The sequence below is a fragment of the Hemitrygon akajei genome, chromosome 9 (genome assembly GCF_048418815.1).
Source record: "Hemitrygon akajei chromosome 9, sHemAka1.3, whole genome shotgun sequence".
Taxonomy (NCBI): domain Eukaryota; kingdom Metazoa; phylum Chordata; class Chondrichthyes; order Myliobatiformes; family Dasyatidae; genus Hemitrygon; species Hemitrygon akajei.
Window position 1 is genome coordinate 120535434 of NC_133132.1, and position 22061 is coordinate 120557494.

General features: G+C 40.9%; 1 protein-coding gene across 3 annotated transcripts in view; it reads left to right on the forward strand.

The window, feature by feature from the left end:
• Positions 1-15989, forward strand: part of grhl1 (grainyhead-like transcription factor 1) — a 109506-nt gene extending 93517 nt beyond the window's left edge. For all 3 annotated transcript variants that reach the window (XM_073056885.1, XM_073056886.1, XM_073056888.1), the window contains exons 15-17: positions 8589-8674; positions 12092-12156; positions 13349-15989. In XM_073056885.1, coding sequence (XP_072912986.1) covers positions 8589-8674; positions 12092-12156; positions 13349-13463 — 266 coding nt within the window. In that variant the 3' untranslated portion in view covers positions 13464-15989. The remainder of the gene's footprint in view (positions 1-8588; positions 8675-12091; positions 12157-13348) is intronic.
• The last annotated feature ends 6072 nt before the right edge of the window (positions 15990-22061 follow it).

A 22061-nucleotide genomic window follows, 5' to 3' on the forward strand; every position in this document is an offset into this window, starting at 1 on the left:
AATTAGGTTGGGAGGAAGAGCTTTTAAGGAGTATCTTGAGGGAGGAAAGAGAGAGAGCAAAGTGGAGGGGTTTAGGGAGAAAGTCCATTGAGGGCCTTAGTAACTAATAGGAGGACTGTTATTGATAGGAAGATTAGATTAGAAATGCTAATACATCTCAAGTCAAGTCAAGTCGCTTTTTATTGTCATTTCGACCATAACTGCGGGTACAGTACACAGTAAAAATGAGACAACGTTTTTCAGGACCATGGCGCTACACGAAAAAACTACACTGAACTACGTGAAAAACAACCCAGGAAAAAAACAAACTAGATTACAGACCTACCCAGGACTGCATAAAGTGCACAAAACAGTGCAGGCATTACAATAAATAATAAACAAGACAATAGGCACAGTTGAGGGCAGTAAATTAGTGTCAGTCCAGTCTCTGGGCATTGAGGAGTCTGATAGCTTGGGGGAAGAAACTGTTACATTGTCTGGTCATGAGAGCCCGAATGCTTCGGTGCCTTTTCCCAGATGGCAGGAGGGAGAAGAATTTGTATGACGGGTGCATGGGGTCCTTCATAATGCTGTTTGCTTTGTGGATGCAGCGTGTAGTGTAAATGTCCGTAATGGTAGGAAGAGAGACCCCGATGATCTTCTCAGCTGACCTCACTATCCGCTGCAGGGTCTTGCAATCCGAGATGGTGCAATTTCCGAACCAGGCAGTGATGCAGCTGCTCAGGATGCTCTCAATACAACCCCTGTAGAATGTGATGAGGATGGGGGGTGGGAGATGGACTTTTCTTAGCCTTCGCAAAAAGTAGAGATGCTGCTGGGCTTTCTTTGCTATGGAGCTGGTGTTGAGGGACCAGGTGAGATTCTCCATCAGGTGAACACCAAGAAATTTGGTGCTCTTTACGATCTCTACTGAGGAGCCGTCGATGTTCAGCGGGGAGTGGTTGCTCCGTACCCTTCTGAAGTCAACAACCATTTCTTTTGTTTTGTTCACATTCAGAGACAGGTTGTTGGCTCTGCACCAGTCTGTTAGTCACTGCACCTCCTCTCTGTAAGCTGACTCATTGTTCTTGCTGATGAGATCCTTAGGGGAATGTGATCACAATATGATTGAATTCTCACTAAAATTTGAGAAAAAGAAGCTAAAGTCAGACGTAGTTACAGAGGCAAGAGAGAGGAGCTGGCCAGAATTGATTGGAAAACAACACCGACAGGGATGACGGCAGAGCAGCAATGGCTGAAATTTCTGGAAGCAATTTGGAAATTTGCTTCCAGAAAGAGGAAGAAGTATTCTAAAGGAAAGATGACACCACCATGGCTAAGAAGAGAAGTCAAAGCCAGCATAAAAGGCCAAAGAGAGGGCATATATTAGAGCAAAAATGAATGGGAAGTTACAGGATACAGAAGGCAACTAAAAAGGCATTGAGAAGGTAAAGTTGGCTAGCTTACAAAAGTAAGCTAGCCAATAATGTTAAAGAGGATACTAAAAGTTTCTTCAGACACTTAAAGTGTAAAAGAGAGGTAAGAGAGGATATTGGCTGCTGGAAAACGATGCTGGAGAGATAGCAATGAGGGACAAGGACATGGTGGATGAACTGAAGAGTATCTTGTATTAGGCTTCACTGTGGAAGACACTATCAGTATGATGGAGGTTCAGGTGTCAGGGGGTATGAAGTGTGTAAAGTTACCAATAACTAGGGAGAAGGTTCTTGGTAAATTGAAAGGTCTAAAGGTAGATAAGTCACGTGGACCAGATGGTGTATGGCTCAGGGTTCCGAAAGAGATGGCTGAAGAGAATGTGGAGGCATTAGTAATAATCTTTCAAGAATCACTAGATGGTTCCGGAGAACTGGAAAATTGAAAATGTCAATCCACTGTTCAAGAAAGGAGAGAGGCAGAAGAAAGGGAATTTATAGGTTAGTTAGTCTGCCCTCAGTGACTGGGAAGATGTTAGAGTTGATTGCTAAGAGTTTCGGGGTACTTGGAGGCACATGATAAAACAGATCATAGTCAGCATGGTTTCCTGAAGGGAAAATCTTTGGAATCCTTTGAAGAAATAACAAGCAGGATTGACAAAGGAGAATTGGTTGAGGTTGTGTATTTGAATTTTCAGAAAGTCTTTGACAAGGTGCCACATATGAGGCTGCTTGACAAGCTATGAGCTCATAGTGTTACAGGAAAGATTCTAGCATGAATAAAGCAGTGACTGACTGGCAGGAGGCAAAAAGTGGGAATAAAGGGAGCCTTTTCTGGTTGTCTGCTGGTGATCAGTGGTGTTCCACAGGAGTCTGTGTTGGGACCGATTCTTTTTACGTTATATGTTAATGATTCTGATGATAGAATTGATGGCTTTGTTGCAAAGTTTGTAGATGATACAAAGATAGGTGGAGGGGCAGATAGTTTTGAGGAAATAGCAAGGCTACAGAAGGACTTAGACAGGTTAGGAGAATGGGCAAATAAGTGGCTGATGGAATACAGTGTTGGGAAGTGTATAGTTATGCACTTTGGTAGAAGAAATGAAAGGGTAGACTATTTTCTAAATGGAGAGAAATACAAAATACTGAGGTGCAAAGGGACTTGGGAGTCCTTGTGGAGGATTCCCTAAAAGTTAATTTGCAGGGTGAGGAAGTCAAATGCGATGTTAGCATTTATTTCAAGAGGAATAGAATGTAAAAGCAAGGATGTAATGTTGAGACTTAATAAAGGATTGGTGAGGCTTCACTTGAGTATTGTGAACTGTTTTGGGCCCCTTATCTTAGAAAGGATGTGCTGAAACTGGAGAGGACTTAAAGGAGGCTCGTGAAAATGAATCCAGGTTTGAATGGCTGGTCATATGAAGATCTTTTGATGGCTCTGGGCCTGTATTCACTGGAATTCAGAATAGTGAAAGGCCTTGACAGAATGATTGTGGAGAGGATGTCTCCTATGGTGGGAGAGTCTAAGACCAGAGGACATAGCCTCAGAATAGAGGGGCATCCTTTTAAAATAGAGATAAGGAGGGATTTCTTTAACTGGAGAGTGGTAATCTGGGGAATTTGTTGCCCTAGGCAGCTGTGGAGGCTAAATTGGTATGTATATTTAAGGCAGAGATTGATAGAATCTTCTAGGTTGATAGAGGTTGGTCAGGGCATGAATGAATATGTGGAGAAGGCAGGAGATTGGGGCTGAGCGGAAAATTAGATCAGCCATGATGAAATGGCGGAAAAGACACGATGGTGCAGATCACCTAATTCTGCTCCATCTGCTTATGTTCTTAATTTGGAGACACAAGAGGGGTGATGGAAGTAGTGGTGAGATGGATCAGGAATAGTCAGTCTGCATGTGGAAACACATGGAGAGAATCCATTACCAGTGATTTTCAGCCTATGCCTGGATAGATAAGGATGAAGGTGGATCTGATGCAGGAACTGGATTAAAATAGAGGCAGTGGATTTAGGCAAGAGACAAAAATAGCAACAATGAATTGACAGGATTCTTGTCTGAATCCAAAATAACTGGTGGTCAGAATTATACAATTAATCTACTCATGAGTGTAAATGTAATTTATACTACTAATCCTGATATAGGGATGAATATTCTCTCTGCTTGTGCACTGCTGCTGCAGAATATACCAACTACAAAATGTTCTACAGTTCTTCACTCAGGCTACTCTTGAGAGCCTGTCCCAAACCCACAAGTTCTTCCACTAAAAGAAGCATGGGCAGCCAGTATATGGGACAACCATCTGCTGCACTTTCTCCCCAATTCATGCAACACCCTTGGGAGTAAGTGGATGTCCCTTCATGATCACAGAGTATAATCTCTGGAACTCACTCCCCGTCAGCACCGTGGGGAACGTTCATAAGAAAATAACTCAGCGCCACCTTCTTGAGGGCAATTGAGATGGGGAATAAATCCTGGACCAGCGATATCCGCATCAAAATTGAATTAAAAAGTAGTTTTGTGTAAATTATCCATTGTGGGTATTTACTAATAGCCCAGGTGTAAAGTTTGTCTGACAATCCATTTCAACACATTGAAATAAAAAGTTACATATCAATTAGTTCTCTCATTCCTTTGTACATGACTTTTTGGACATCTTGTGTATCTTAGAATATTAAGCATTTTTTCTACAATATCTCTTTTAAAAAATATTGTAGAGCTTTGGTTACAATCCTCTCTTTGTTCTGACTGTCCTTTATGTTTTTATCTTTGTGACCATTAGATGTTATTCCCCAAGAACAAACTGACTTCAAAGTCAAGTACTCTGCACAATGATTCAGCTGAAGCTCCAAAAAAAGCTGTTTGTTTTTTTGTTTGGCACATGTTTTTCTAGTGCTGAGCCAAGATCTACTGGGTGGTCAACAAGATGCAATTAAAATTATATATTATGTTTCCGCGGCTGCTGCTGTGTGCTAGCGCTAATGACCTAAACTGTCCTGATCTACATTGTATTTGTTGTGCAAAGCAGTGGAGCTGTTCAGGATAGAAACAGGTCCTTCATTTTACCACATCTATGGCAACCATTTTGTCCATCGACATTAATCTCAATTTCCTGCAATAGGTCATGTCCAACTATGCCTTGAAATGCTTCTGAAATGTAGTAATTGTGATGCACCATCAATAACTCACGCTGAGACTTAGGAAGTGAGATATCGGCTTTTATTGACTGAAGAACAACACTACATCCTGGGAAAATGAGGGAGAGCAGCAAACCACAGTCGCCTTTATACAGGGGTCTGTGGGAGGAGCCACAGGAGCAGTCAGCAGGGGTCTGTGGGAGGAGCCACAGGAGCAGTCAGCAGGGTCTGTGGGAGGAGCCACAGGAGCAGTCAGACAGGTATATCTAGTTCACCACAAATTGTAACTGATTTCAGCAGCTTCTCTGGCAACACATTCCAGATATCAACCACTTTCTGTGTAAAACAAAAAAAAACTTTTCCTTAAATCCCCTTTAAAACTCTTTCCTTTTACCTTAAACATATACCCTTTTATTTTTGATGCTTCTATCATGGGAACGAGAGCTTGACTACTTACCTTATCTATGACTTATAAAGTTATATACAGTGCCTCTCTCAGTTCCCCGTATGGAACAACATTTACTGTCCTGCCTTGATGAATCTTTTTAGCTCCTTAAAAAACTCAATCCAATTAGTGAGACAGGACTTTCCCCTCACAAAGCTAATTGCATTATCCATTTTTAAGCCTTTGTCTTTGCAAATGTGTATGAATTCTTTCTGTTAGAACTTACCCCAATGCTTTCCCTGGCACTGGCTCACTGGTTTGAATTTGCCTGGGGTTATTCCTGCAGCTCTTAAATAAAGGAACAACATTAACTATCTTCAGCTTTCTGGTACTTCACCTTTAGTTATGATGATGCAAAAGTCACTAAAAGGATCTCCTCACTTGCTTCCTGTAACATTATGGGATAGATCATATCTAGCCCTAGATTCCAAAACATACCTCCACCTCCTGAATACTTTCATACTCTAGACAATCAACACATTCCTCCTTAAACTCATCTCCTCCATGTCCTTTTCCTTGGTAAATACAGACAGTTTATTGACTGGTCTAGAAGGTAAGATCACATGTGATCCAGGGCAAAATAGCAGATTGGATTCATAATTGGCACAGTGGTTGGAAGCAGATTGTGATGATTGAGGTTTTTTTTAACTCTCTGACTGGAGGTCTGTGTCCTCCAGAAGGACCTCTGTTGTTTGCAATTTGTATAAATGATTCGGATGTGAATGTACAAGGCACGGTTAGTATATCCGCAGATGATACTGAAATAGGTCATGTTGTAATATGATCAGCCTGGTATGTGATCTGAGGACTGGTAAATGGCTTTCCATCCAGGCACAGTCAATGTAAAGTACTGGATATTAAGAGATCAAGCCAGGATAGGACATACAGTGAATGGTAGGGCCCTGGGACAGAGTAACTTAGGAGTGCATGTACATAGTAAGCTGAAGGTAGCATCAAGGGTAGATAGGGAGGCATTTGGCATGCTGGCCTTTTATCAGTCAGGGAAGTTAAATTGCAGTTATACTGTATAAGACGTGGTGAGGCTGCACTTGGAGTATTGTGCACAGCTCTGATCACTCTGATTTGGGAAAGATGTTATTAAGTTAGAAAGAGTACAGAGAGGATTTACCAGTATATTGCCTGGACTTGGGGGCCTGAATTACAAGGAGAGCTGGCATAAAATAATACTTTAGTTCCTGGAATGTAGGAAATAGAAGGGTGACTTCACAGGGTCAAAGAACATAGTCTTTTTCCCAGGAAGGGGTGCTAAAAGAAAAAGAGGGTATGGGTTTAAAATCAGAGGAGAGAGGTTAAAAGGGACACCAGGGGCAGAGTATTAAGATAGTGGTTATTTGGAATGAGCTGCCAGAATTGGTGGTTGAAGTGAGCACATTAGCAACATTTAAAAGCTATCCAGATAAGTACAAGGACAGCAGAGGGTTGGAGGCCAATGGACTACATCCCTCGGCTCCATACATAGATTACCCCAAAGACACAAGTGGGACCCACATCCTGCTATCCCTTTGCTCTTATTAAACTTACAGAATGTCTTTAGATTCTCCTTACTCTTACTTGCCAAAAGTATTTCCTGGCCCCTTTTAGCCCTCCTAATTACTTTTGGAACTTCATTCTTACACCCTCCATGTTGCTTCAGAGATTGCAGTTGTTTAATCTGATCAAAAAATAAATGCTTGAAAAGCAAATATTTTGGATTTCAGTCAGAGAGAAATACGGTACAGAAATAGACCTTTAGGCCCACCACGTCTGCATTGATCATCAAACATCCACCTATACTAATCCCTTCTCCTCACATTCTTATCATCCCTCTCCAGGTTCTCCACTCATTTACATCCCAGGGACAATTACAGTGACCAAATAACCTAGACACGTGCATGCCTTTCTGGCTGTGTACAGAAACCTGATCACAAAGAGGAAAGCCATATTGTCACAGGGAGAATGTGCAAACACCACAGAGACTGCTCCCAAGATTAGGATTGAACCCAGATCTCAGCACTACTAGCAGTGCTGTATTGAACCACCCATTTAGAATCTGGATCTCAGAGAAGTACAGCACAAGAAACAGTCCTTTAGCCCACAATGTCCATGGGAACATGATACCACGTTAAATTGTCTTCTGCCTGTGTGTGATCCATATCCTCTATTCCCTGCCTAATCATGTGCCAATCTTCAAAGCCTCTTAAGTGTATTTATTGTATCTGATGTCAACACTATCCTTGGCATCCTATTCTAGGCAACTATCACCCTCTGTGTTTAAAAAAAAATTTCTGCATTCATTTCTTTAAACTTTCCCCTCTCTCCATGTTCTGTAGTACTTGACAGTTCTACCCGGGGAAAAACATTCTATTTGACTGTCTAACCTACATACAGTATGCCACTTATAATTTTATAAACATAATGTATGATGTGTGTGTGTGTGTGTGTGTGTGTGTGTGTGTGTGTGTGTGTGTGTGTGTGTGTGTGTGTGTGTGTGTGTGTGTGTGTGTGTTTTATATATATATAGATTTGATTGTCCCATTAATCTACCACGTACTGATTCTAAGAATTGCACACAGTCACAGGTGTATCTTAACTAGAACCTGATTTAGGCTTCCCATTGAGATAAACTGTGATCATGATCTGTGGTTTCATTAATATAGTCTCTCCCCACTGATGCTGCTCTCCACATTCCCTCTTCTGTTATAGATCATAATCCATCAAGACTACATAAATGTTAACTCGATCTGCAGTGCTTGGTCCTGTAATTTTAGTGGGGGATCTATACTTGGTTATAGTGTAATTTAGAGAATGTAACCAATTTTGAGTTAGCGAAGAGCTAATAAAGGCTAACAAGAATACTATAAACGAAAGGTTAGCTCAAGCAACTGAGCAGTGATTTGTGCATGTGGGCATGCTGTGTATAGTGTTTGTTTTGCTTTTAAATACCTTTAACTTTACTTAGAGGTAAGGATAATTTGACCTGGAAACCATGATAGATAAGGGATGGCATACTATTGAGAAATTTTCTCCAACATCACATGAAAATCTGGCCATCAGCTGACTTACGTGAATCAAATTCCCGTGGTACAATTGTTGTTATTTGGTCAATATTAGTAGCTTGCAGCATATTGGTACACAAAATGTTCTGGCACTTTTGCAAATATGAACCTGGACTGTGTTCACAAACACAATGTTGACAAGGTAAGTTATGCAGAGTTGGTCCAGCACTTACCAGAAACATGGACAGTGGAAAATTTCATTAAACATGACCTTCAATCAGTTTCAATGTGGATTTTTGGCTGATTATTTGTTGGATTGGCTTTCAATTTATGAAGAATGTCAACACTGATTTTATGAATCCTACTGTCACATATATGAAATTGTGAATTATTTGCTATATGTACTGTATATCAGTATACAATGATACATTTAATATGCTTAAATGCCTGAATCACTTTGAAATCATTTTCAAAAATAGTTATTTTTTTAATCAATTGTATAAAGTTTTAATTTAAAATGTTACAGAAAGGTCAGCAAATTTCGCTAAGCACTGAGTTCTGCTTTACATTCAAACCCATATCTGTTTTCAGTTTTGCTTTATGTCAGGAAGGAATGTGAAGAGGTGTTTGATGCATTAATGTTGAAAGCTCCTTCGCTGAAAGGACTAATGGAGGCAGTAAGTTTCGATTATTCTTTACAACAATGTTCAATGTTCTATATTCAACAATGTTCCATTTGGGTTTCTTTAGGTCCACACTACTCTAGACTTTAGTGCAAACTTAGTCCATGCTTTGACCTAAGACTAGACTCACAAAGATGGGTGGAAGTAGCTGCTCCTGACTCCAGATAGCATTTGACCAAGTACGGTGTCATAACTCTGGTAAAAGTCAAATGGTTGGAGCTAGCCTGAGCAGAAACTAGATCATTTTTACTGCAGGGAAGATAATCTCAGCCCTAGGTCATCACTGCAAGAGCTCTTTGGGACAGAAATCTAGACTCAATCATCTTTCACATTTTCTTAAAACATTGAAGGGGACAATTTCAGACTGTCAAGCTCACTGATAGAGCATTCATGCAGAAGGGGCTTGGCCCGAAACGTCAACCGTACTTCTTTCCATAGGTGCCGCCTGGCCTGCTGAGTTCCTCCAGCATTTTGTGTGTGTTGCTTGGATTTCCAACATCTACAGATTTTCTGTTGTTTGTGAGCAATCACATTAGCCACTCTGTTTTCCTTATATGCTCCATTCTCTTCAACTAACCCCAGATGCTAGAACTCATTAACACATGGGGGGCAATTAACAGTGGGCCAATTAGCCTACTGATTTGCATGCCTTTGGGTTATGGTGGAAACTCATGCAGTCAGATGGAGAATATGCAAACTCCACGGACAGCACAGAGGCCAGGATTGAACGTGGGTTGCTGAAGCTGTGAGGTATGAACTGCACCTCACTGGTTCTGTCACATACACCCCCTCCCTCCATCAGAAGGCCAGAATGACTCCACAATGCCGAGCTCTTCTTCCATTGTCCCTGCCACAAAGTTGAGTTCTTCTACTGTTGCCACCGTCTCTGAGCTCACTTCTCTGCCAAAGATTCACCACCCCACATCAATGACCCCTTCACCTCTTCTTGGACACTGCACTCCAGATCTCTTCATCTCTAGTTGCCAAGGAGACATCAACCAGCTCAACTTAAACACTCCTCTCTCTTCTTCGAACCTTACCCCCTCTGAAAGCACTGCTCTCCATTCTCTCCACACCAATCTCAACCTCACCATCAAACCCGCAGCCAAAAGGGGTGCTGCTGTAGTGTGGCAAACTGACCTGCTGAGGCCAGATGGGAGCTCTCTTAGACACCTCTGCTTAGTTACTCCCTGAAAAGGACCCCATTCTGGACTATTAGGCCACACCATCACAAACCTCATCAACTCTGGAGATCACTCATAGTTGTCACCATCCTCATAGTTCCCTCACCCCGCTCTGCACATTCTTTATCTCCCTCCCAAAATCCACAAACCTGACCGACTGTGTAGGCCCATTGTATTGCCTGCTTCCGCCCCACTGAACTCGTATCCTCATACCTCAATTCCGTTCTGTTCCCCTTGGCTCAGTCCCTTCCCACCTACATCCATAACACTTTGCATGCTCTTGATCTCCTCAACAACTTTCAATTCCCTGGACCTGACTGCTTCATTTTCACTATAGATGACCAGAGCCTATACAATTCTATCCCACATCAAGAAGATCTTAAAGCTCTCTGCTTTCTTGACAACGGACCCAACCAGTTCCCCTCCAGTACTACCCTTCTCCATCTGGCTGAACTGCCTCACTCTCAAAAATTTCTCTTTTGGCTCCTCTCACTTTCTTCAAACTCAAGGTATGCCATGGGCACCCACATAGGCCCCAGTCATGCCTGCCTTTTCATTGCCTGCATGGAACATTCCATATTCCAAACCTTCTATGCCATAGATACCTGCATGGATCCCAGCTAAGCCTGCCTTTTCGCTGGCTATGTAAAACAGTCCATGTTCGAAGCCTTTCCCAGTAACACTCCCCAACTCTTCCTCTGCTACAGTAACCACTGCATTGGTGCTGCTTCATGCACCCATGCTGAACTCATCAATTTAATGAACTTTGCCTCCAACTTCTACCCTGCCCTTAACTTCACTTGGCCCATTTCTGATACCTCTCTCCCCTTTCTCAAACTCTGTCTCCATCTCTGGAGACAAAGCATCTACCAATATCTTTTATAAACCTACCAATTCCCACAGCTATTTGGGCTATTCCTCTTCCACCCTGCATCCTGTAAAATGCTATTCCCTTTTCACAGTTCCTTCAACTCCACCACATCTGTCCCCAGGATGAGACTTTCCTTTGCCGGATATCAGATACATCTTCCTTTTTCAAAGAATGGAGTTTTCCATCCTCCACTATTGATGCTGCCCTTACCTGTATCTCCTCCATTTTCCAGATATCTACACTCACCCCATCCTCCTACTACCTTAGCAGGGAAAGAGTTCATCTTGTCCTCACCTACCAACTCATGAGCCTCCGTATTCAATGTATCATTCTTCGCAGCTCTGGTATCTTCAATTGGTATCACCAAACACACCTTTACCTCCCACCACCCTCCGCATTCTGCAACAATCAATGTGATTCCCTTGTCCATTTGTCTCTCCCCACTAATCTTCATCCTGGCATGTAACCCTGCCAGCGGTCAAAGTGCTACACCTGCCCTTTCATCTCCTCCCTCATGTCCATTCAGGGCCTCAAATAGTCCTTGCAGGTGAGGCAACACTTTACCTGTGAGTTTGTTGGGGTCACCTACTGTATTTGGTGCTCCTGATGGGGCTTCCTATACATTGGTGAGACTTGGCATAAATTGGGGGACTATTTTGTCAACCACCTCCGCTATATCCGCACACAATTTCCCGATGGCCAACCTTTGTAATTCCTACCTGTATTCCCATCCTACAATGTTCATCCGTGGCTTTCTCTTCTGCCATGATGAGGCAGCCCTCAGGTTGGAGGAGCAACACCTCGTATTTTTCCAGGTAGCCTCCAACCTGATGGCATGAACATAGATTTCTCTTTACGGTAGTTTGTTTTCCTCCTCCCTCTTCCCTCTTCTGTTCCCCACTCTGGTGTCTTACCTCTTCTTTCACCTGCAGCTCCCCCTGGTGTCCCTCCTTCTTCCCTTTCTCCCATATTCCACTCTCCTCTCCTATCAGATTCCTTCTTCTCCAACCCTTTACCTTTTCCACCTATCACCTCCCAGTTTCTTACTTCAACTCCCCTTCCCCACCCACCCGGCTTCACCTATCACCTTCTAGCTTGTCCTTCTTCCCATCCCCTCACCATTGTATTCTGGCATCTTATCCCCTTCCTTTTCAATCCTGAAGGGTCTTGGCATGGAATGTCAACTGTTGGTTCATTTCCAAAGATGCTGACTGACTAGATGAGTTCCTCCAGCATTTTGTATCTCTTGCGGTAGTGACTATGTTTGCTGATGACTAATTAATGTTCCATTTTTTGCAGCTTCTCAGATAGTATTCTCTATGTCTCTTTGAAGTAGTAATTGACTTCTCACTCTAGATTTCAGAGAAATATGAATTTCCCCTTGAGAAAATTGCAAAAGTCTACAAAAAGTGCAAGAAGGGGTGAGTGTGTAATGGTTTAGAATTAGTTTTGCTTGTCTTGGGATAAATCATTCAACAATGTTAGTTTTATATTTATATTTACTATGTATACTTAACTGTTCCCCCACTATCACTCTGATCACAGCCCAGATTCACAGAATTGATAATTACTCTGAAAAAATCTCACCCTCTGCTCTGAGCACCAGCTCAGCCATTTTAAAGATTATTTTGCTCCTTCTCATAACTCAAATTAATATAAGATTATCTTGTAAGTGAGACATTCCTGACAACTTATCTTTTAAAATCCCCTTTACTACCTCCTCCTTTAAGTATAAACTAGTTGCTGTCTCTAAAATTGAGGCACTGCAGAAATGTTCCTAGTTCTTACAAACCCCATTTCTCACCTTTCTGGAATAACAGTTCAGCTCCTCTCACATTCCAGAATATGCTCAGCATCCTACCATTTACCCCAGTTGTCCTTGCCAATCTCACCTACTCCATGCATTTCATCCTTTTTCGTCAATTCCTTCTCATATCCAGCTTTGCTTATTGACTCTTGATTTGCTAACAGTGTTAAAGCTTCATCAACTCGATACTGCTTCTCACTCCTGTCCACTCCTCAAGAGGCTCTTTGTGATGCATTCATGCTCTTCACTCACAATCCAAACTCCTCCTGAGCATGCTGATGTCCACTAGTTCTAAGCCCATCTCTCTGTCAACACCCTCATCCCATGCCTGCCCTATTTACAACTCTAAGACAACTTACATTGATGCGACAACTGCCATTTAGTAGTATTACCTCTGCTGGTCATCCTTCCCATCTTCAGCAAGAGCCTTAAATGCCAGATGCAGGCAATGTTCTACTCCAATGCCTTTCCAGCATATTTTTCCGTGAGATGGCTCCCCGCCCCACCCCCCTCGATGTATCAAGGGAACTTCCACTAAAGGAATTGATTGAGACTGACTCAGGAACTCGAAATGTATAGAAATGTCCTCCTTTTAAAATTTCCCTCCTTCAATTTGTCAATTTCAAAGCTTATATTTACTATTCCATAATGCTAATTGATTCATCATTTCTAAAATTGTTTTAGTCCTTATGATGCTCTGTGATCGTAATGCCATTTAAGATCTAAAGGTGTTAAAATTGCAGAATAAAATCTACAGGAATATTATCAAAAAAGTAAATATTGACCTATTGTCATTCTGTTGCTAGCATCTTAGTGAATATGGATGATAACATTGTGAAGCACTACTCCAATGAAGACACATTCCAACTGAATGTTGAAGAAATGGCAGGATCCTACAAGCTCACTCTTGCTGAAATATGAAGAGAATAAACTGGAGGTTCATATAGTTCTCAGCAATTATGACCAAGCTAATGAACCATACACAATGTGAGAGCAAAGGAATGAAAGAAAAAGTATGAGTTTATTATATAAATCCACGCTACATAAGTTACTGCAAAACTTCAAAGTGAAAGAGCATGCTGTACTAGCAAGCTGCTATTGTTCCTCGCTGCATCAGGTGGTGACCTTGCCATTTCTTTAGCTTTTGTCTTTTTTTTTAATGAGTTGCTAGCTTGACACTCAATCTAGCACAGATGGAAAGCGTGCCCTCCTGGTGGTGTAGTGACATCTGCACTGGGCTTTGAGGCAAGCGGTCCAAACTGTCTACAGTACTTCTATATTGCTTTGGAATAAAGACCTTAATAAGATAACATAAAAATCAACAGCCAATCGCTCCGAAGCCATGATCCATGTTTTCCTCCTATTGATTTTGATTTTTTTTTTCATTCCTTTGGCCTCCCCAAGACTGTGATACAAATGTTACTTTAAACACATTGAGGACATAGGCATAAAAGATATCAACCCCTTGTGTTGTAACCAAAGAGAATGGCAATAATAAAGCTCTTAGTTTTGTACATATTATATATAGATTATAAAGTGCATAGCAATGTCTTTCAAAGTTGAATGCATCCTGGTGTTCAGATAATACCTGATCCTTTTGGTATGCTGCAGCTTTCTCATAGACAACCCATTAATTGTGCATCCTATATTTTTATTATGAAAGTTAAATGATGTTTTGTCTCAATTCACATGGTGTCTTATTTCAGATTTTAGAAATTTAGCTTACCTTTTGATAACTTTAAAAAACTGCAGGAAACAACATTTGAGACAGAGCACTTGAAGAAAATCATTTATGATTTTTTTTTCAATAATTGCAGTAAGACTCCTTTCTTAGGGATTGGACTGGCATAACTAAAGGAAAATACAGTGAATGGCAAAAGAAGCCATAGAAATAAAGCCATTTTTGTGTGTATGTGTGTTAAGTGCAATATATTATCATGAAATATATACATAGGTTTGGACAATCTTTTATCATAGTAATTTGCAAAACAGTCAGTTTACTAAGACTGAGGGTCAGGGTCTAAGATTTACAGATGAATTGTATTGTTTGAATTGTATTTAAACAAAACACAACTGCATTTCTAAAAGTTTATGATGAAATGTTGCTTTTCTTTAGATGAATAGTTAAGGCAAGTTTAAAAATGTTTTGGGTTTCCTGGGAATCTGTAAAGAGCTATTAAAAATGCAGTGTTCTTTTCCAGTAAGCTGACAATTTGAGGCCAGCTTTTGCACTTCTTTTGAATCAAATAGTTAACTGAGATGATGCACGCATACAGACAGTGATTATCCTTAAACTGGTCCCTGCAATCATTAGTATAACATTTTTCCACTTCAGCCCATAAACTGTTTTAATGCATTTGAATGGTATCAAGAACAACTAATTGTTCTTGTTAAATTAAGTGTGCACTGAACAGTTACTTTGTAGGTTACCCTATGGTAAATAATTTGATATTAAATTTTAACACACTAGATTCAATAATAATGAACGTTTTTAAAATTTGCCAATATATTTTTAAGGCACATTACTAATAATGTTTACTTTGCTAGAGTAACTTCATGTGTGATCATGTCTACTGAGGTGTCCAAATATCTGCCTGTTTACAAAGTCTGAAGTCCAGATTTGCCAGCTTCCATTTTAATTTAGTTCTGGCTGTTTAGTTTTCTTTGAAATCCTGAGGCAGGTTCACCCATGGATGTTTCAGGTCACTGACCTAGGGGTTATGATGCATTCTGGTGTAGTTAGAACTTTCATCAAGGAAAATGAGTCCTTAACCTCGATGGATGCTGTTGCATCACGGGGTGGGGGGCGGGGGGTGTCCCTTGCTTTAAATTTCAGTGCCACCATCCATTCCATCTGGGGCATATTTTGGAGAAAATACCCTCAAGTTAATCTTGAGAAAATATCCTGTTTTCAACTACAGGACTGAGAAATACTTTGAAAATTATGTCTTCTTATTTCTCTGCTTAGGAGTAATGACAAAAATACTTGAAAGTAAGTATTCCCCTATTTAAGTAAAAATGAAACAAAAGAATACAAAAAGCTTCAGAAAAATTTACTCATATTAAAACATCCTTTTCATTACAATACTGTATATTGAGGCCCTGGACTTTAATAGCCAAGGCAAAGCATTATTGCAGGTTTGTACAGTTACATAGGGAAGGACTCTGTCTATGCATATTTTTGGTAAATGGTCATACTACTCCAGTTAAGTGTCTCTATTTCTTCCAGATAATTATGATCCAGTTTGTTCAGAATAAGATGGAAAAGGGCTTTTTACAGCAAACTTTGTTGTATCACTGAAAATGTTTCACTGATTTTGTTTTGACGTGCATTTGAAAACATGTATTCCAACTTTATTGTATACCAAAGGGAATAAATTTTATATGGACATTTTCACAGTGAAATGCACATTTTCTAAATATTTTTAAACCATATTATTATGTAATTAAACTGTAGAAGATCTTGAAATATCAAACGAGACTGATCCTTGATCCACCAATATTAATATTACAGGATTTTGCTAGTACAATCAGCTTACAAATTGCTGCTCATCATCATGAGCAACCAATATTGGTAGAAATGAAAAATTGTAATGCTTCATTCCAAAAACAAATTCTATAATGCTTTCAAAGAGACTGGAAAGTGTAAAACCTTTTCATAGAAACATAGAAAACCTACAGCACAATACAGGACCTTCAACCCACAATGCTGTGCTGAACATGTACTTACTTTAGAAATTAAGTGGTCACCTCACTACAGGAAGGCTGTGGAAACTCTAGAAAGAGTGCAGAGGAGATTCACAAGGATGTTGTCTGAATTGGGTAGCATACCTTATGAGAATAGGTTGAGTGAACTTGGCCTTTTCTCCTTGGAGCAACAGAGGATGAGAGGTGACCTGATAGAGGTGTATAAGATGATGAGAGGCATTGATAGTGTGGATAGTCAGAGGCTTTTCCCAGGGCTGAAATGGTTAGCACAAAAGGGCACAGTTTTAAGGTGCTTGGAAGTAGGTACAGAGGAGATGTCAGAGGTAAGTTTTTTTACACAGAGATTAGTGGGTGTATGGAATGGGCTGCTGGTAATGGTGGTGGAGGAGGATACTATAGGACCTTGTAAGAGACTCCTGGATAGGTACGTGGAGCTTAGAATAATAGAGGGCTATGGATAACCCGAGGTAATTTCAAAATAAGTACATGTTCGGTACAGGATCGTGGGCTGAAGGAACTGTATTGTGCTGTAGGCTTTCTATGTTTCTAATTACACATTGTTACAAAGAAAGACTCAAATCACCAGGACTATTTCCATGGAATTAAGGTAAAAGCAAATATTAATTATGTGCATTTCAAATATAAGATTCTCTTTAATATGCATGTTTGCATATTTTGGCTGAAGAATGAAATGATCATTCAATAAACTCTTTAATAAAGCAAGTATGGGAGGGTGCTGGTAATGCAAAAGGTTAACAATGTTCTGCTTCAAAATTCTTAATTCATAAATCAGTTATTTATAATGGAGAGAACCTCATGTTTTCACCATAATTTCAAGTTTTATTTAAGGCTGCAAAAAATATGCACTCCAACCTGTAAACTCAGTAACAAAAGTGAAATGAAAGTATCTGATGCTGCTGACAAAAGTCAAAGTCGGGTTTATTTTCAGATGCACAAGTATTGTACATATATACGCACAGGTGAAATGAAAAACTTACTTGCAGCAACACCACAGGCACGTAGCAGCATTCACAAGCAAAACAAACACAAACTTTTACAAGAGAAAAACACAAATAGAACAGAAAAGAAGTGTTTTACGGCAAAGTGATCATATCATGTGGTGATTAGGGTTTTGCCAGTTGGTTCATGAACTGAATAGTTGAAGGGAAGTAGCTCTTCTTGAACCTGATGGGGAGGGACTTCAGTCTTCTGTGTCTCCTGCCCGATGGGTAGCTTGAAAAGATGGCATGGCCAGGATCCTGAGGATCTTTGATAGATGTTATCTTCTACTTGTAGATACTGCCAGTAGTGGGGAGAGAGATGCCTGTAGCACACGGAAAATGCTGGAGAAACTCAGCAGGACAGGCAACATCTATGAAAAAAAGTACCATCAACATTTCAGGCCGAGACCCTTCAACGGTCCTGCTGAAGGCTCTTGACCTGAAACACTGAATGTTTACTCTTTTCCATGCTTTTCCAGCCTGGCCTGCTGAATTCCTCCCGCATTTTGTGTGTTGCTTTGGATTTCCAGCATCTGCAGATTTTCTCTTGGCTGTGAAGGAGATGTCTGTGATGCATTTGGTAGAGTCCACTACTCTCAGCAGCTTCTTACATTCCTGAGCAGTCAAGTTGCCATACCAGATGATAATGCTTCCAGTCAGGATACTTCTAACAGTACGAGTATATAACTGTTTAAATATGATAGACTGTTCAGCGATAAGCCAAACCTCCTAAGTAAGTAAAGACACTGGCTTTCCTTATGATTGTGTCTATGTGTTGGAGCCAGGTCCAGGGATTTAAAGCTGCTGACTCTCTTCACTGCCACTTCCCCCAGATTAGATTGGCACATGATTGCCTTCCCCTCCCTGAAGTCTATGATCATCCCCTCAGTTTTGCTGACATTGAGAAAGAGATTGTTTTTGCAGCTTGACTCAACTAGATGACCTACCTCTATCATTCATCCACAACAGTACTTTCATCAGGAAATTTGAAGATGACGTCATTACCATGCTTAGCCACACAGTCATGTGCATATAGACAGTAGAGTTAGGGCCTAAGCAGGCAGCCTTGAAGTACAACTGTATTGATGGTCAGCAGGGAGGAGATGTTGTTACCAATCCTCTCTCATTGCAGATTGCCAATGGGGAAGTTGAGGGAGATACAAAAACCCAGGTCTTGAAATTTGATGATGAATTTGGATAGGAAAGTTACATTGAACAAGAAGCTGCAGTCAATGAAAAGCAGCTTGATGTATGAGTCTATGTTGTCCAGATAGTCCACAGCAGAGGTAAGAGCCAGAGAAATCATGTCTGCTATTGGTCTATTGTGGTGGTAGGCAAATTGGTGTGGATCCAGATTAGCTCTAAGACTTTGTGCTATAATGATCTTCACTATGGATGCTGTAAGTGCTACCAGATGGTACTCATTGAGGCAGATCAGCATGCAGGTCTTGGGTACTGGTAAAATAGATGAAACGGGTGGGAACCTCAGTGCAGAAGTGAGAGATTCTCTATGTCTGTAAGTACTTCTGTCAGCTGGTCCACGGAGATCTGAAATGCGCAACATTAATGAGTCTGCAAGCTTGACAGGTTATTTTCCTGGTGGAGCAACTGTTTAGGAACTGCTGCTAAACCACATATTAACTATTTTCCTGAGTTAACTTGGCCAAATTCTAGATACAGTGGAGACATCCGGATTGTACAAAGAGGTTGCCAAAGCATCTTGGGAGCCCTAGTTGCATAGAGAAAGAACCAAAGACCAATTTTAAGCACAAGAACTGGATGCCTCTTTTCCATTCAGATGGCATGCTGAATATATGGACAACACATGTAGGTCATATCAGGCAGTGGAGACTACATATTCATATTTGTAAAACACATTGAAAATTCAACAGATTTCTAGTAATTTGTAGTAAATTATGTTTCATAATAGCCTGTAACAAATGAGTTAAAAGGTAATTAACCTAATGCCAGAAAAAGTTAACTCATGAAATTGATCTAAACTTGTGTAACTGAAAATGAAAGAAGCACCCATTTCCACCATTCAACAAGATCACTGGTGATCTACTCGGCAATACTTCCCAGCACTCAGATCATGATCTCCTCAATTGTCAAGACCTTGTCTTGAATATGGTCAGTGACTGCGCATCCAAAGGATTCCTGGGTAGACAATTCAAACTACATCCAATCTGGGGAAACACCAACCTCTGTAGGAATTTTGTACCTTTTATTCTTCTGAACTCTGTGCTTGGTTTCACATCACTCCCACAACATTCCCAACCAGGAAGAGATTTTGATGAACCTTTGCTACACTCCTTTTATTGCAAGTGTTTCATTCCTTGAAACCCAGTTTCATAATCTTCGGTATCAAGATCTTTGAGACCTTAACCTGGTCTCAGCATATCGACACAGCTACAAAGAAGGCAAAACAGCGACTACACTTAATTAAGAGTTTGAAGAGATATGGCATGTCAACAAAAAACATAGAAACATAGAAACATAGAAAATAGGAGCCGGAGTAGGCCATTCAGCCCTTCGAGCCTGCACCACCATTCAGTATGATCATGGCTGATCATCCAACTCAGAACCCTGTACCTGCTTTCTCTCCATACCCCCTGATCCCTTTAGCCACAAGGGCCATATCCAACTTTCAAAAACACTCAAAAACTTCTATAGATGTACCGTGGAGAGCATTCTGACAGGCTGCATCGCTGTCTGGTATTGGGGGCGAGGGGCTACTGTACAGGACTGAAAGAAGCTGCAGAGGTTTGTAAATTTATTCAGCCCCATCTTGGGTACTGCCTACATAGTACCCTGGATATCTTCAAGGAGCGGTGTCTCAGAAAGGCACCGTCCATTATTAAGGACCCCCAGCACCCAGGGCATGCCCTTTTCTCACTGTTACCATCAGGTAGGAGATACAGAAGCCTGAAGGCACACACTCAGCGATTCAGAAACAGCTTCTTCCCCTCTGCCATCCGATTCCTAAATGGACATTGAACCCATGAACACTACCTCACTTCTTTAATATATATTTCTGTTTTTGCACAAATTTTAATCTATTCATTATATGTATACTGTAATCGATAAATTTATTTATTATTATTTTTTCTTCTATATTATGTATTGCATTGAACTGCTGCTGCTAAGTTCACAAATTTCATGACACATGCTGGTGATAATAAACCTGATTCTGAAAACACAGAATATAAAAACCTATAAGACTGAAAACAGTCCATAGTCCAATTACATATCCAAAAAGCAGACAGACAGACAGACATACTTTATTGATCCCGAGGGAAATTGGGTTTTGTTACAGCCGCACCACCAAGAATAGTGAAGAAATATAGCAATATATAACCATAAATAATTAAATAATAATAACCAGTTAATCATGCCAAGTGGAAAAATAAGTCCAGGACCAGCCTATTGGCTCAGGGTGTCTGACACTCCGAGGGAGGAGTTGTAAAGTTTGATAGCCTCAGGTAGGAATGACTTCCAATGACGCTCCGTTACATCTCGGTGGAATGAGTCTCTGGCTGAATGTACTCCTGTGCCTAACCAGTACATTTTGGAGTGGATGGGAGTCATTGTCCAAGATGGCATGCAACTTGGACAGCATCCTCTTTTCAGACACCACCATCAGAGAGTCCAGTTCCACCCCCACAACATCACTGGCCTTACGAATGAGTTTGTTGATTCTGTTGGTGTCTGCTACCCTCAGCCTGCTGCCCCAGCACACAACAGCAAACATGATAGCACTGGCCACCACAGACTCGTAGAATATCCTCAGCATCGTCCGGCAGATGTTAAAGGACCTCAGTCTCCTCAGGAAATAGAGATGGCTTTGACCCTTCTTGTAGACAGCCTCAGTGTTCTTTGACCAGTCCAGTTTATTGTCAATTCGTATCCCCAGGTATTTGTAATCCTCCACCATGTCCACACTGACCCCTTGGATGGAAACAGGGGTCACCGGTGCCTTAGCCCTCCTCAGGTCCACCACCAGCTCCTTAGTCTTTTGCTTAATGTGACAGCAACTAACTAGCACTGGGCTAATAAACAGGTTAATAAATGATTAACCACAGCCAACATATCCTCCTCAAGAATGGTAGCCAAAGGAGAAACATAAAAGCATTTCGGATCATTTATCAAAGGAGCAGATTGATACACTGCCTATGGTTCACCATGAGTAAATCCACCATTATCTCGTAATAGCAAATGGGATTTTTTTGGCAGCTTTATTTATCAGATGACTTCTTCAAGAACATTCAAAATCTCCCCTGGCTGGAGCTGCTCGAAATCCTCTTCGGCCAGGGTAAACTAACTTTGAAAATGATACATGATTTTCAGTGAACTGAATACACTTCTACATTGGAGTGATGGAAGGCCAGCCAGTTTCTGGGAAGGCATGAGAACAAATTATCACTTGGACTGTTTCCCATGTAAACAGAAGACTGACAAATCAATGCACTTTCAGGCATGAAACAATTGTAGAGTGTAGCAAATCATGACCATCCCATGTCTCTGTAACTTAGATCTCTGAATCTGTTCACATGGCCAGTAATCAGTCAGCTAGATCCAATAAAGCTGTGTTGAAATTTGTTACAGGTCCTTCAGCCAGGAAAGCTTTGCTTCATTGATCAACATCTTTTCCCATTTCTCCGATTATTTTCTCAGTCCACAAAAGCTGAAATGAGACACTAACATTTCACCTGTGTATCTGTTGGGATTATCCGGTGCACCCATTGTGGTGCCTCTCCATTGACAAGGCCTGGCGTAGACTGGGGGGGCTGCTTTGTCGAGCACCTTCCAC